Raw genomic sequence first — 14776 nt, forward strand, 5'->3', positions numbered from 1 at the left:
GGGTGGGGGGGGGTAGTTACGGCATGCCTGGGGACGGCACAACTGGACCGCCTCCAAAGAGTTTTGTTGCGCAGCAGATGGCAAGTTGAAGGCCACACACCCCATATGGAAGCGGCCTATTCAGCTCAGGCGGTTGCACCGCTGATTTTGCCGGCATCAGTTTATGCTGGCAAATGGGGGCATTCCCAGGCCAAAAGAACTCAAGAAACGGGCTAAAACCGGATCCACCCATAAGAATGCCGCCTTTGGTGCCAGTGCGGACTTCTGTGTTGGAAGAGTTCTGGCGGTGAGGGCACCCAGATGTCACGCTGCCATTCGGCTCCTCAGTACCAGCGTTAGTGCTTCTGCTCTGGTGTAAATGTCCCTTGCACTGGCACAAGATGCAGTGTGTTGTAATGGTTAAGAGCAGGTGGACTCTAATCTGGAGAACCGGGGTTTCCCCCCCACTCCTACACATGAAGCCTATTGGGTGACCTTGGGTCAGTCACAGTTCTCTCAGAACTCTCTCAGCCCCACCTCCTCACAAGGTGCCTGTTGTAGGGTGAGGAAGAGAGTTTGTAAGCTGCTTTGAGATTCCTTAAAGCAGGGTAGAAATCCAAACTCCTCCTCCTCTTCTTTGTGTGTCGGGGGCTGGGATCATGTTGCTTCCTGAGCGGTTTTACTACCCCAGGATTGCACTGTAAATCTCCTAGCCTTGCTTTTGGAATTTCTTGCCACTCAGGAAAGTGGGTAGCACAAAGCAATACTTACGTTATCCAGCTATTATCAAATGCTGTCGATCAGTAGTAAAAGCTGGGAAGGAGAGATGAGTCTCTTAACAAATATTGGCAAGACCTGGTCGTTTTTGCTCCTGACATTTTGCCTGCATCTATGGCTGAAACACACCTTACTGTGATATACCTCTGAAGAGGCCAGCCATAGATGCAGGCGAAACGTTAGGAGCAAAAACTACCAGACCTCAGCCACACAGTGCAGAAAACTCACAACGGTCAATTGGCAAGACCATTCTCAGTGTCTGAGCATGCCCATAAAAGCTTATATCAAGAAAAAAAGGCAGAGGTGGAATCCAGCAGGTTCTCACAGGTTCCCGAGAGAAGGTTACTAATTATTTGTGTGTGCCGAGAGGGGGTTACTGATTGGTGATTTTGCCACGTGATTTTTGCCTTCGTTACGCCCCTCCTCTCAGCAGTAGCGCACAGAACTTGAAGCAGTCTAGCAGGAGGTGCACCGGCGTGCGTGGCAGCCTGTGCCTGCGTGCATTCGTTTCCCGCCCAAGGACCAGCGCAGCAGCTGCGTCCTTGCCACAGCCCCGCCCAGGAATGCCCCGCCCCCAGAATGCCTGGCCACACCCCCTTCGTGCCCCACCCAGCCCCATTGGCGCTACACCACAGTTTGAATCCCACCACCATGGGAACCTGTTACCACCAAGTTTGTGAACACAAACTTTTTTGACTGGCAAGACTGCATCTGGTAAAGATAAGATGACAGGTCTCCCCCACAACTCTATATATATTGAAACTGGAGGCACACCAATATGCAACCTCTGTAAAGATTTATAATCAATAATGTTATGTTCCTTGATTCTCTCATCGGCAACGTCTGCCATGTCTGTACAGGCAAACAGCTGTGTAATGTGATTTTCTTGGCAAAAGCCTCTGTCTGGATGGTTTCCTTTTAAACACGAAGAAGGCAGTTTGTTGGTTTTATTTTAAGATGTTTGGGAGAAGAACTGTGATTTTAAAAAATGGTCTGCGCTGCGGAGAAGAACTTGCTGATAACAAACGGAATGATGCATTTTAATCCAGAATTTCTTAGGAAAACGGTGACGTTTTGATCTATCCAAGAAACCAGTGCTCTGTTTACAATCACCTTTTTGTTTAAAAAAGAAAAGAGGGGAAAAGATTACTTACAGCCCCATCCAAACCTGGACTGCAACCCAAACCCCACTTATTTATCGCAAAGTGCCAACCCAGCAATTTAACCTGAATGCTGAGGTTTTAGTTTAGAAAAAAAGGTTGGCTCCCTCTTCCTCCACCCCACCTGCGCGAGAAGGGGTCAGCCTGCTGTAGACTCCAGCAAGTCCTGCGCGCACCGCTCTGTACCTCTCTAGCATCACTGTCTCCTCTGCGCCCCCACCCCCCGGCAGCAGCCACCCAGAGCACAGGCACCAGACCTGCTAGCCAAGTCCTCCCTACTCACTGCGGTGCGTGCACATCGTTCTCAGTGGCCCAGGCCAGCCTAGATGTGTGTGTGTGTGTTGGGGGAGGGGGTGATTTTCCACCTCCCACATGACAAACTCTGTGTGTGTGTGCCCACAGAGAGGGCTCCGAGTGCCACCTCTGGCACCTGTGCCATAGGTTCGCCATCACTGCCATAGGGCTTACAGGACTTATGCCACAAAAAGGGTGGCGTAAGTCTGAGGGCCGGAGCCCTGTGCTGCCAGATATCAATCCTTGGAGGAAGCTGACTCCATCCCCAAGGAACGGCCCCCCTACCCCCCGCGCTGGTGTCCAAGTGGGATGCCAGCACAGCCCGCCACAGCCCAGACGTCCAGCTTATGCGGTGGTGTGTCTGTGGGACGGGTGGCCACCGGCGTGTCTGCCCCCTTCATCGGGGTAAGTGCCCAAGGGAGGGCAGACGTGCCGGTAAAAGGCTGCATTGCTCTCTGGAGCCCTTCCCCTCCCCTTTGGATGAGGCTGTAAAAGTTCACCGGCGACTCCAAACTGATAAGAGTTTTTTCTCATTGTTCAACAAACTGGTTGTTGTGGGGTTTTGGCTGGGAAAGCCTCTGACAATACATTCCACAAACCCTTTGCTTCTTCTGCCCTCAGAACCCCCTTCCTCTTAAGACATTTCTAGCCCACCTTTTCTCTGATAAACAGGCTCCAAGTGGGTTTCACGGATTGCAGAAACAGTATAAGACAGTGATGGCGAACCTTTTCGAGACCGAGTGCCCAAATTGCAACCCCGAACCCACTTGTTTGTCGCAAAGTGCTAATACGGCAATGTAACCTGAATACTGAGGTTTTAGTTTAGAAAAAAACAGCTGGCTCCAAGGTGTGCGCTACACGGGAGTTAGCTTCGTGGTTCTGCTTTGAAGCAACTGTGCAACTCTTCCAATGGGTGAATCGCGACCCTAGGAGGGTTTACTCAGAAGCAAGCCCCATTGCCCGCAACCGAGCTTGCTCCCAGGTAAAAGGATCACACTTTAGTTCTTTGCATGAAAATCAGTGGGGTTTAACAGCGCTTATCAGGGTCACCTACACTGCTTTCCCAAAACTAGGACTTAGGTTTAATGCGAATAATGGAGCCCAGCAGCCCAGGCCAGCCTAGATATCTGTGTGTGTGTGTGTGTGTGTGTGTGTGTGTGTGTGTGTGTGTGTGTGTGTGTGTGTTGGGGGTGACTCTGTTCGCATGTGCCCACAGAGAGGGCTCTGAGTGCCACCTCTGGCACCTGTGCCATAGGTTCGCCACCACTGGTATAAGACCACTAAAACCAGATCCAGCCCAATCCTATTGGAGCCAGGCTACAAGAACAACATACTAAACCACAACAGTGAGACTCGGCATTCACCACCACCAGTCTTTCGAAGCAATTCTCTTCCTCCTCCCCCCCCCCCCCCCCCCCCCCGTGTTCTGGAATATCAACAAAATGGGTGCTTCTCTTTTGAGGCATTCAGGAACGCATTTCTGTGGGTGGAACTACCCAGAAAGCCCTGTGATCTAGTTGTGGCTGGGCTGACAAGCTTGCTAAAAGGGAATAGCACGTAGGTGTTGTTCTGATGAGCAGATTAGTCTCATGGGAACATTCTGGGAAAGGCAGCCTTTTTGTATGGGATGTTAGCGTGCCTTTGTGCTGTAGTGGTTAAAAGAGGCTGGCTCTGATCTGTTGAACTGGGCTTGGTTTCCTTGCTGTTCCCCAAGAAGCCTGCGGGTGACCTTGGGCTAATCACAGTCCTCTCAGAACTCTCTCAGCCCCACCTGCCTCTCAAGGTGTCTGTTTTGGAAGAGGAAGGGATGGAGTTTGTAAGCTGCTTTGAGACTCCTTAAAAGTAGAGTAAGGCAGGATATAATCCCCCCCCCCCACACACACACAATTCTTCTTTTCCTTCTTTGATTCCCTGCTCCTCCACACAAAGCCTGCTGGGTGACCTTGGTGCAGTCACAGTTCTCTCAGAACTCTCTCAGCATCACCTACCTCACGAGGTGTCTGTTGTGGGGAGGGGAGGGGAAGGCAATTAGAACATAAGAATATAAGAACTAGCCTGCTGGATCAGACCAGAGTCCATCTAGTCCAGCACTCTGCTACTCGCAGTGGCCCACCAGGTGCCTTTGGGAGCTCACATGCAGGAGGTGAAAGCAATGGCCTGCTTCTGCTGCTCCTGAGCACAATTGTAAGCTGCTTTGAGACTCCTTAAATGTAGAAAAAAGCAGGTATAAAAACCAACACTCCTCCTTCTCCTTTTTCTCTTCTCCCACTCTCTTATTTGTGGGAAGGTGACAATCATAAGATTTTTTTGATGCATTGCTTCAGGTCCATGTGACCTCTTTCTTTCCTCCGTCTGCACTGTGATAGAATAAACTGGGCTTGCCACGGTATGGTCTCCCCACTTATTTGGTCCAGTGAATCAATAGCAAACGTGGTAAAAAATTCTCACAAATGTCTAACCCTGTTTCCCAACTCATCTCTTTGCTGGGCCTTCAAAATGCCTTCCGAACGGGAGGCAGAAGTGTCATCTTAAACTGATGTCTGAAGCAGTGACGTAGCTATAGATTTTTTATGGCGTGGTTCAGGGGGCGGGGCCATGCCCCTACCCCCCCCCCGGGGGAGTGGCCACACCTCCCCAAGACCCGTCCCCGGGTTCAGTGCTTATAAAAGCAGCTCTCCGAGGCCGGGGATGGCAGACTGCCCTGCCCTGCCCTGCCCTGCCCCGCCCCTTCTGCCCTTCCCCCCACTGGCTGGACTCCCAGACAGCAGCCCCTTCTGCCCTCCCCTCTGGGCAGAGGCGTAGCTAGGGGAAATGGAGCCCGGTGCAAAATCTAAGTTTTCTGCCCCCACCCCCTCCATGGGTGTCCTTGGTCTGAAGGATACTTTCCTGGGAGTAAGCGCCAAAGAGTAATGTGAGACTTGCTTCCAAGTAGATCTGCTTGAGATTGCTTCCAGAAATAGTTTATTATTGAGGAATGTCAAAAATCTGCAGCAGTCAACTCTGTTTTTATTTATTTGTTTGTTTGCTTGTTTTAGATATTACAACTGCTGCTGTTTGTGTATATCCAGCAAGAGTAGCCGACGCTGTCAAAGCACTCAGGGCTGCTGGCTGTAAGATCCCTGTAGCTTCAGGTAAGCTTTCCATCTTTATTTGAAAAGGGGGCTCCAAATGTTTCAGTGGATGATATTTTATCTATTACCACAGCATGGTGTAGTGGTTAAGAGCAGGTGGTTAAGAGCATATGGATAACTGGATTTGTTTCCCTGCTCTTCCTTGGTGACCTTGGGCCAGTCACGGTTCTCTCCGAATTCTCTCAGCCCCACCTACCTCACAAGATGTCTGCTGTGGGGAGAGGAAGGGAAAGGAGTTTGCAAACTGCTTTGAGACTCCTTGCAAGAAAGAAAGTGGGGTATAAATCCAAACTCCTCCTCCTTCTTGTTCTTCTTGTTCTTCTTGTTCTCGTTTTGGATTTAGAAGAAGAGTTTGGATTTATATCCCCCCTTTCTCTCCTGTAGGAGACTCAAAGGGGCTTACAATCTCCTTGCTCTTCCCCCTCACAACAAACACCCTGTGAGGTGGGTGGGGCTGAGAGAGCTCCGAGAAGCTGTGACTAGCCCAAGGTCACCCAGCTGGCGTGTGTGGGAGTGTACAGGCTAATCTGAATCCCCTCCTCCTCCTCCTCCTCCTCTGTGATGGTGGGCAGGTGTTCAGTGGGAGGCAGGGAAGTTTGGCCACAGGCTGGGCACAGGGGTAAGTTTGGTTGGGTGCCATTTTGGGGTGGTACGTCTATTTTATTTCACAGAAGTCCTGTGAAGTAGGTGAGGCTCATAGAAAATGACTGCCCCAAGGTCACCTAGCACACTTCATGCCTGAGGGGCTGACTAGACATGACAGGAGTCCTCAGCGCTGAGTTCGACCCACTGCAGAGCTGAAGCTACATCTAAATAGGCCAGTTCAACAACAGCCACCTTGTTGTTGAACAAGAAGTTCTTATCAAACAAGAAGTTAAAACATAAAGATGGCATTCTTAATAAAATATCGACAGAGATAGCAATTAAATCATGAACAATGTAATATTTTTTTTAAAAAAGACAATATACCACAAGGGCTTAGCTTTATAGGCCTCCGCCAGAAACTTTGCTGCCACTGTGTTAATCTCAAGGACATGATTATCCAAATAAATACCGTGTTTCCCCGAATATAAGACAGTTTCTTATATTAATTTTTGCTCCCAAAGATGTGCTATGTCTTATTTTCAGGGGATGTCTTATTTTTCTGTGTTCTGTTCGTCGGGCATGCTTCCAAACAAAAACTTTGCTATGTCTTACGTTTGGGGGATGCCTTATATTTCGCACTTCAGCAAAACCTCTACTACATCTTATTTTTAGGGGATGTCTTATATTCGGGGAAACAGGGTACTGAATTCCATTTCCATTTCTTAAACCTTTAATGGCATATATAAAACACCACATAACAACCGTCACAATTAACACAATTTGGAGCGCATAGTAATAACACCAGTTAAAATTTTTGCCGCAGCTTCCAAAACCTCGTATCTATCACTATTTAAAAGAAAAATGACCTTCTGTTCATCATTTATCCCTCAAGTTCCGGCAAAAGGGGGACTATATATTTTTCCCTAGATAACACATAGAAGGGACTGTGTAACATCATATGGGAAACAGATTCTACACAATTTTTTAATTAATTTATTTATTATTAGTTTTATATACCGCCCTCCCCCTGAGGGCTCAGGGCGGTTCACAACAGGTTAAAACAAATATTAAAACATAATTTAAATATCAATTATATAAAAACAGAACCCATTTTAAAATGTGGATGGCGTCTGGCTACTCCCCTCCCCCCCTTGTGCCCATGGGAGGCCAGATGACATGGTAAATGTTTTTTTTTTTAAGACAATCCAGATCACATAAACATTTCCTATCTTTGTGGGGAATCCTACTGAATTACAGACTCCTTATTTACAGATCCTTTCAACTGGAGTAAAGGGGAAAGAAATTCACTGTGGGGACCCCTGTGGAATTTATTTATTTCTAAGCCACCTCTTCCTAGCCCTGCTCGAGGTGGCTGATGATTAAAACCACAGTATAAAACACAAGCCATTAGACCTACATGACATAACGACTGTTCATAAAAGCAGATTGTTCAAGAGCCGATGAGATAAAACTCTTATTGATACCCTGAGTAAAGATATGTTTTACCCTGGTGTCTAAACAATAGTAAAGTATGGGCAAGAGGGATGGCACTTCAAAGGCAAGGTGCCACCACCAACAGGGCCCAGTCTCGCATTGCAACTGCCTCATTTCGGATAGAGGAGGCACAAAGGCCAGGGCTACTGAGGTGAGTCTTAAGTAGCAGGCTGAGTGCTGCACAAAGCTCCTGTTCCCCTCTATACTTTGGGATCACACCCCCGAAATCTAGCCCTGCTGTATATTTAGAACAGCTTGTTAATTATAAGTGCAGATGGGTCATGACCAGAGCAAGGTGCAACTCATTCCCCTCTGTCTATCTTTAAGGTCGTTTCCTTAACATCCCACAAAGTGGGCGTTGTTGTCGGTACTGTCCCAACACTATGGACTCAATCCCTCATATCCTGCTTTACTGTTCGAGGTATAATGATATTAGAACCGATCTGGGAGCTTTACTACCTCTAGAATTTATGTTTCTCTCAGACAAACTAAAAATGTCTAAGCTATTGAACAGCCCTAATGTAGAAATTTCTGAAGCAGTTGCTACATTTTAAATCCGTGTTCTACATGATGTGTAACAATGATCCTGTTTTTGTACTTGGAATGTATGGTACTTCTGGTTTATGCCTAATAAAGGTTTTTGGATTGGATTGGATTGGATTGGAAGTAGCAGGCTGGATAATATGGGAGGAGGTGGTCATTCAGATATCCCTGCTTACACGGAGAGCTGTTGCACACCTCGCACAACTTGGCCCGCGATGATTTGTTTTATGGATGGCACGTCTCTTTTGTTTTGTGTTGTATCTCTTTTCAGTGGCAACGGGGTTCCCGGCGGGGCAGACGGCCCTGAAAACTCGCTTGGAGGAGATCCGCTTAGCGGTGGAAGATGGTGCCAAAGAGATCGACATTGTCATTAACAGGACCTTGGTCCTAACGGGCCAATGGGAAGGTGAGTGTGCCCAGTCAAGGGATAAGACAAGAATACTCAACTCCAGGAAAACGGTTCTTGTTTTGGCTGTCGATACGCTGCCTTGCTTTGGCTGTTGCACGGAGGCCCTTTCGACAGCCTCTCGCAGTTCAGTAAAGAATCAGCGAGCCAGTCTCCTAGCTCCTCCTGTGTGCATTAGAGTCATTTGAACAGTGTTGTGGGGGTCTGCAGTGCATTACAAAGCACCCATTTGAAAGTATGTAAGCCTTTCCAAAATGATGCAGGGTGGAACCCTGGGTCTTGCAACAGATTTCCAGATTTGTACCCTATGTATCTTCCATCGCAGAGCTCAAGGCAATGGGAGCACAGGGGGTTTCCCAGGAAATTTTTGTATCGAGCCCCTGACCTGCTTGGCTTCAGTAGAGTATCCCACCAGTTGGCCATTATTTTCAAAGTTCTGTGTGTTTCAGGTGGCAAGCCAGGTCGATCTACAGTAGAATGCTTAGATTCAAGTCCAGTACCACCTTATAGACCGTAGGCCCCATGGACATAGGTAAGGGGGGGGTGTTCTCGGGTTTGGACCCCGCCCCCCGTTCATGTCCGAAGCTCCGCCCACCCGTTTGTGGGTTTTTAAAACCTTTTAGTGCTTTTTTGGTTTTTGGCCTGCAGGGGGTGCATTGTTTGGGCTAGCAGCACCAAACTTTCAGGGATTGTTTGGGGGACTCTCCTGATGATATTACCCGGGTTTGGTGAGGTTTGGTTCAAGGGGTCCAAAATTATGGACTCCCAAAGGGGGTCCCCCATCCTCCATTGTTTCCAATGGGAGCAAATAGAAGATGGGAGCTACACCTTTGAGGGTCCATAACTTTGGACCCCCTGAACCAAACTTCACCAAACCTGGGTGGTATCATTAGGAGAGACTCCTAAAGATACCCTGAAAGTTTGGTGCTTCTAGCTTAACCATTGCACCCCTGACAGCAGGCACCCCTCAAATTTCCCCAGATTCTCCTTTTAAATCCACCCCCTTCGACATGGATTTAAAGGGAGAATCTGAGGGCCTCAGTTTAGAAAAAGAAGAAGAGTTTGGATTAATATCCCCCCTTTCTCTCCTGTAGGAGACTCAAAGGGGCTTACAATCTCGTTGCCCTTGCTCACTCACAACAAACACCCTGTGAGGTGGGTGGGGCTGAGAGAGCTCCGAAAAGCTGTGACTAGCCCAAGGTCACCCAGCTGGCGTGTGTGGGAGTGCACAGGCTAATCTGAATTCCCCAGATAAGCCTCCCAGCAGCTCAGAGACGGCAATGAGCTGGGAATCAAACCCGGTTCCCTTCCAGATTAGAATGCACCTGTTATTAACCACTACGTACCACATTGGAAAGTGATGTTGTTTCAGTGTGGGGGATGAAGCATCCATTCTCCCTTCAAACAGCATCACTTTCAATGTTGTTTAACTCAGGGGGACCCCAGATTCTCCCTTTAAAGGTGTGGATTTAAAAGGAGAATTTGGGCTCTCTAGTTTAAACACCATTGAAAGTGATGCTGTTTGGGGGTGGATTCCAGCATCACAGCGGCTGTCGGGGGGGGGGGGGGCGCAAAACTCAGATTTTGCACCAGACTCCATTTTCCCTCTATGCCTCTGCCCAGAGGGGAGGGGCAGGGCAGGGCAGGGCAGGGGCGTCTGCCATCCCTGACCTTGGAGAGCTGCTTTTATAAGCGCTAGGATAGGGGCGGGGCTTGGGGAGGCGTGGCCATGCCCTAGGGGCTGGTGGGGGTGTGGCCCCACCCCCGAACCCCCCCCATAAAAAATCTATACCTACTTCCCTGGTAGGCCCCCAACCTTTTTGAGCGTACGGGCCTCTGTGGAATTGTGATGCAGTGTGGTGGGTGCAACCCCAAAGTGGCTTCCCCAAGATGCAGAGCCAACTACAAAATGGCCGCCCCAAGACGCGGAGCCAGCCACAAAATGGCCGCCCTAAGAGGCAGACCCGACCACAACTCTTAATAGTAATTCTTCATCATTTCAGACAGAAGCTTTGACAACAGGGTGCCTTTAAAAATGAACGTATTTCTTGTGTATATACACAGTGTGCCTGCCTAAAGTGGCTCAGTGAAGATCCTTTTCCTGCGGTGGCAACTGTGCCCCAAGCAACAGTTTAAAAAATCTTCTCAGCCAATCAGCTCTCCAGTGGCCAACCAGAAGCGCCATCTGACCCCGCCCAGTTTCTAAAAACACTTGACAAATGCCAGGAAGGAGGTTGGCCGGTGTCCATGGTGCCCACGAACACCACACGGGGGACTCCTGTTAGAGATCATCAATATTTCCCAGATATAAGCTCACAAGAGTCCACACTCTCTTCATACTTTGGTATCTGACCAAAACAGCTTTGATTCTTGGAAGCTTCTATCCTGGAAATCATGGTCTATGAGTTGCCACAGGAACTGAATCTGAAAGTTAAGTATGTAGTCAAAAGTTAACAAATATTTTTGTCACACCTTGAACCACCCCCCCCCCCCACCACACAGTTTCTGATTACCTGGAAAAGCAAACAGGAAAATCTTTTCGCCTTAACTTGTTAGTGCTTGCTGAACCCCGTGACAGGTTTTTGCAACGTTTTGTGCAAGAGAATATTGTAGAACATTTCCTCTTACTTTTGTCTGAGTTCACGTGAAACAGGAAGGGGGGAAAACGGGCCTACATGGGTGCCAACGTTCTAATTATTTCCAAACAGTTGTAAAAGAACTCGAGGGGTTGTTGGGTTGGATGGTGTCTTGTTAAGAAAAAACGCACACACCAGGCTTTTTAATTTTGTTCTTGACAACAAAATCTGTGTGTTTTCTAATTGGTTTTTGCAGAATCTGGGGGCACGCTCCGTACCATTTAGACTGCTGTTGCTTTTCTCCCTGGAATGCTATTAATTAGCAAGCATGATAATGCAGGAGAAGTTGGGCTTTCTTCCCCCCCCCCCCCCCCCCCCGTAATTGGGTTTCTCTTAATGTACCTTGAATGGTTTGCCTTTAAGTGTTGACAGTGCTCCAATAACTAAGCTCTGTGTTAACCCTTGCTCCCTCCCCCAAATCCTTGGGTACAATTAGTGTCTGTGCATTAGCATGCAACTTCCTTAGACGGAGAATCCTGTTCCAGCCGCCCATTCAACAAGAACCGCGTTGGACCTCGCAGTCTGGTTCTCTGTGCCAGCGTTCGGCTTTCCCCCTAACGTCGGCTCGCTGATGACTGCGGTTAACAAATCCGAGCGAGGCCAAGTGAAAGGCATTCCTGGCTCGCGGCCCTCTGCTCCGCAGCTCCTGACAGCAAATCCTCTCTCGCACCCTTCTTAAAAACTCTGACCGGCAGAGTCAGCAAGAAGCAAGAAAGCGTAGTTTCCACATTGCTGGCCCCTCTTGGCCAATTGGGAAGGGCACCTAGAGAAGGCGGCAAAGCACGATCCTTTTGTGCGCTGTTTCGTCCATTGTCTCTGAGCACTCACCCGTGAAGCTGGCCTTGATGATCTCAGCATTTTCAGTGTCGAAAGCGCTCGGTTCCCGTTTAAGGATCCGCGTTTTCCTGTCCTGTGACTTGTTGAGCAATTTGCTCGTGCCCACGTTGGCAGCTTTTGATCCTAGCTGCGGCTTCCATTAAACCTCACTCTCTTCGGAATAAGCTCCAGTAACAGTTTTTAGTGTCCTGATCAGCATGAGGCAGTTCTGCGTTGCAAGAACCCAGCCACGGAGGCTCAGGACTTTCCTGCAGTTATTTTGAGGTCTGGAGAGCATTTCTAAAGGGCACTCTAGTCCCTGGGATAAGGAAAACCTTGGTTAGCCTTACACTTGGACTGAATGATACAATTTTAAACATGTCTGGTCTGGGTTCCCTCAAGATTACATTCCCCACAGGCCCACAGCTACATAAGGGAATTGGCATTTCCTGGTAGGGCCTATTGGCTGTTTAGGCTCCAGAAAACAACCTGTGGGGAAGACGCAGCAGCCCCTTCCTCCCTTCATGCCACAGCTCTGAGCAAAATCAGCCTCTTCAGGCTGTTCAAAAGAAAATGACCCACATCTTCTACGTGTTTGCGGGGAGCATAAATCAGGCCCAGAGTCCCTGATTTGTTCAGTCAGGTGGCGAGGGGTCGTGGCTCAATGATAGAGCCTTTGTTTGGTGTGTTCAAGGACACAGGTTCGATTCCCAGTATCTGCATTTAAAGGGTCTGGCAGCAGGTGAGTTGAAACACTGCCACCCACGGTGCTGGAGAGCCACTGTCGGCCTGGGTAGACAATACTAACTGAGATGGACCAGGAGTCTCATTAAGCGCAAGACAGCTTCATGTGCATGTTCATAACATCCAGCTTGTGCCCGAGTCTGTCCTGTTGAATAGTAGCTTTAAAAGAAACTTTCTGTCCAGGGAGGGAAGGTGTTGTTCATGTCTTTGTGCTGGAGGGGCGGAGGCCATGCTGGCAGGGACTGATGGGATTCGTAGTCCATGAACATCTGGAGAGCCGCAGGTTGCAGACTCCTGCGTCTAATCTGTTACCCAACTTGGGTCCCAGATGCTTGAGATAAAAGTGAGCTTATAAACACTCCTCTTCAAAAATAAATTGAGTCTCCTGGAAGAGAGACTCCTGGAAGAGTCTTGGAGCCTCCACCAAGAAGGCCCCGTCGATTGAGCTCACTTTCCAAACTTTTGAAAACAACGGGAGACGAAGCAGAGCCTCTCCCGTTGACAGCATCCAAGGTTCACTTTGGGTCAAACCAGTTTTCGGTGCAAAGGAACAAAGCCGGAAGAGATGACTTAACAAAAGCACTGTTGCGCCAAACCACCTCCTCTCCCTCCCACGCCCCTGCGATCGGGGAGGCAAATTCACTCCAAAGGCAATTTGCAACATCTCCCTGTATTATCAGACTGGGAATGTGGGTTTTGAAAAAAAGAAAATTTGCCCTTGATTTCTCTTTGTCTCGCACATGCTCTCTTTTTTAAAGCTTTTAAGAAAGCCCGTCTCAAAAGTTGAGGGTCGGGCTTGATGGGGGAACCGCTGGACTTTTTGAACAGTCTTTCAGCGCTTAATTTGTTTCGAAAATTGCTGAAAATGTTAAGTACTTCAGTGTGCGTCCAAATATGCCAAGCTTTAAGTTAAATCTGCTGTTACCTATTGTTGAATATCCGTGTGCCAATTGAACTATAATTGACTAAGCCTGGTCTTTAACAATTATTTTAAGTGCTCTCTAATGGATTGGAGTATAAAAGCAAGCGTTATTGTGTGACTCCCTTTTTTTTTAGGTTCGGCGCCGTGTCCTTGCGCTGGATTTGCTGAGCTCGTTCCCGGTAGATAGCTTTTCTCTAACAATCTTCCATTAGTGCCAACAAGAAAAGAGTATTTTTTAAGCTAAAAATTATTCCATTTACCTCCCCCGCCCCGGTATATCACAAACAAGGAACAAAAGAGACGTGATCCTTATGTCTGTGCCTCTCTGTCTGAAGATTCCTGTTGGATCAGGCCAAAGACTTACCTGTTTTCAGCGCAAATTGGTCACACCTAGAAATGTTTCAGCGGGTAGCTATGTTGGCCTGAAAGGACGCAGCTAGGTTTGAGTCCAGTAGCACTTTAGAGACAGACTTAGATTTTTCAGGCATAGGCTTTCAAGAGTCAACCCCCCGCCCCCCCCGCCCCCAAATTGTCTCAGTCTCTTAAACTGCTACTGGACTCTAATCTAGCTGAGCTAGAAATGTGGTGCTGTTCATTCAGCTTCTCCAAACAAAAGGGTAGAGCCAGCGTGGCGTAGTGGTTAAGAGCAGGTGCACTCTAATCTGGAGAACCAGGTTTGATTCCCCGCTTTGCCACTTGAGCTGTGGAGGGCTATCTGGTGAACCAGATTAGCTTGTGCACTCCAACACACGCCAGCTGGGTGACCTTGGGCTGGTCACAGTTCTTTGGAGCTCTCTCAGCACCACCCACCTCACAGGGGAAGGGAAAGGCCCTCCCCATTTCCACAAGAATGGTCAGGAGGCAAATCAGGCATTGCAGACCAAAGCCCCTCTCCAGTTTTGCTACAGCATTTAGTATTCAGCGGTGTACTGCCTCTGAATATGGAGGATCCATTTAACACAGGTGCATGGGCACAGACATTTCCCCTCCCTCCCTGTATCCAGTTTTGCTTCCTTCTGGAAGTGAGAATTTCCTCATTCAAATATTTGACATTTGAAGGAACAGTCTGTCAGGAAAAAAGACACGTTTTGGTGCTCTGGTTGGGTGACTTGGGACCCGCAAATCCAAGAGAGGTGGCTTCTTTAGAACAGACACGCAGGCTGGGATTTCAGATGCACTAAAGCTCTGTCAGCTTTTATCAGAGGGCCTCATTTTGAAAAACAAAGAGAGAGCTGTAACTGTTTCTTACAGGTGAATGCATATCCCATAACATCACAGAAAGTTAATTT

The 14776-nt window shown here is 48.3% G+C and overlaps 1 protein-coding gene across 1 annotated transcript in view; it reads left to right on the forward strand.

The window, feature by feature from the left end:
* Positions 1 to 236: 236 nt before the first annotated feature.
* The window catches only part of DERA (deoxyribose-phosphate aldolase), a 36704-nt gene continuing 22164 nt past the window's right edge, over positions 237 to 14776 (forward strand). The window contains exons 1-5 of the mRNA XM_048501497.1: positions 237 to 286; positions 2444 to 2615; positions 2883 to 2889; positions 5246 to 5341; positions 8235 to 8369. Of these exons, the coding sequence (XP_048357454.1) occupies positions 237 to 286; positions 2444 to 2615; positions 2883 to 2889; positions 5246 to 5341; positions 8235 to 8369 (460 nt within the window). The remainder of the gene's footprint in view (positions 287 to 2443; positions 2616 to 2882; positions 2890 to 5245; positions 5342 to 8234; positions 8370 to 14776) is intronic.

This window comes from Sphaerodactylus townsendi, linkage group LG06 (assembly GCF_021028975.2).
Source record: "Sphaerodactylus townsendi isolate TG3544 linkage group LG06, MPM_Stown_v2.3, whole genome shotgun sequence".
Classification (NCBI taxonomy): Eukaryota; Metazoa; Chordata; class Lepidosauria; order Squamata; family Sphaerodactylidae; genus Sphaerodactylus; species Sphaerodactylus townsendi.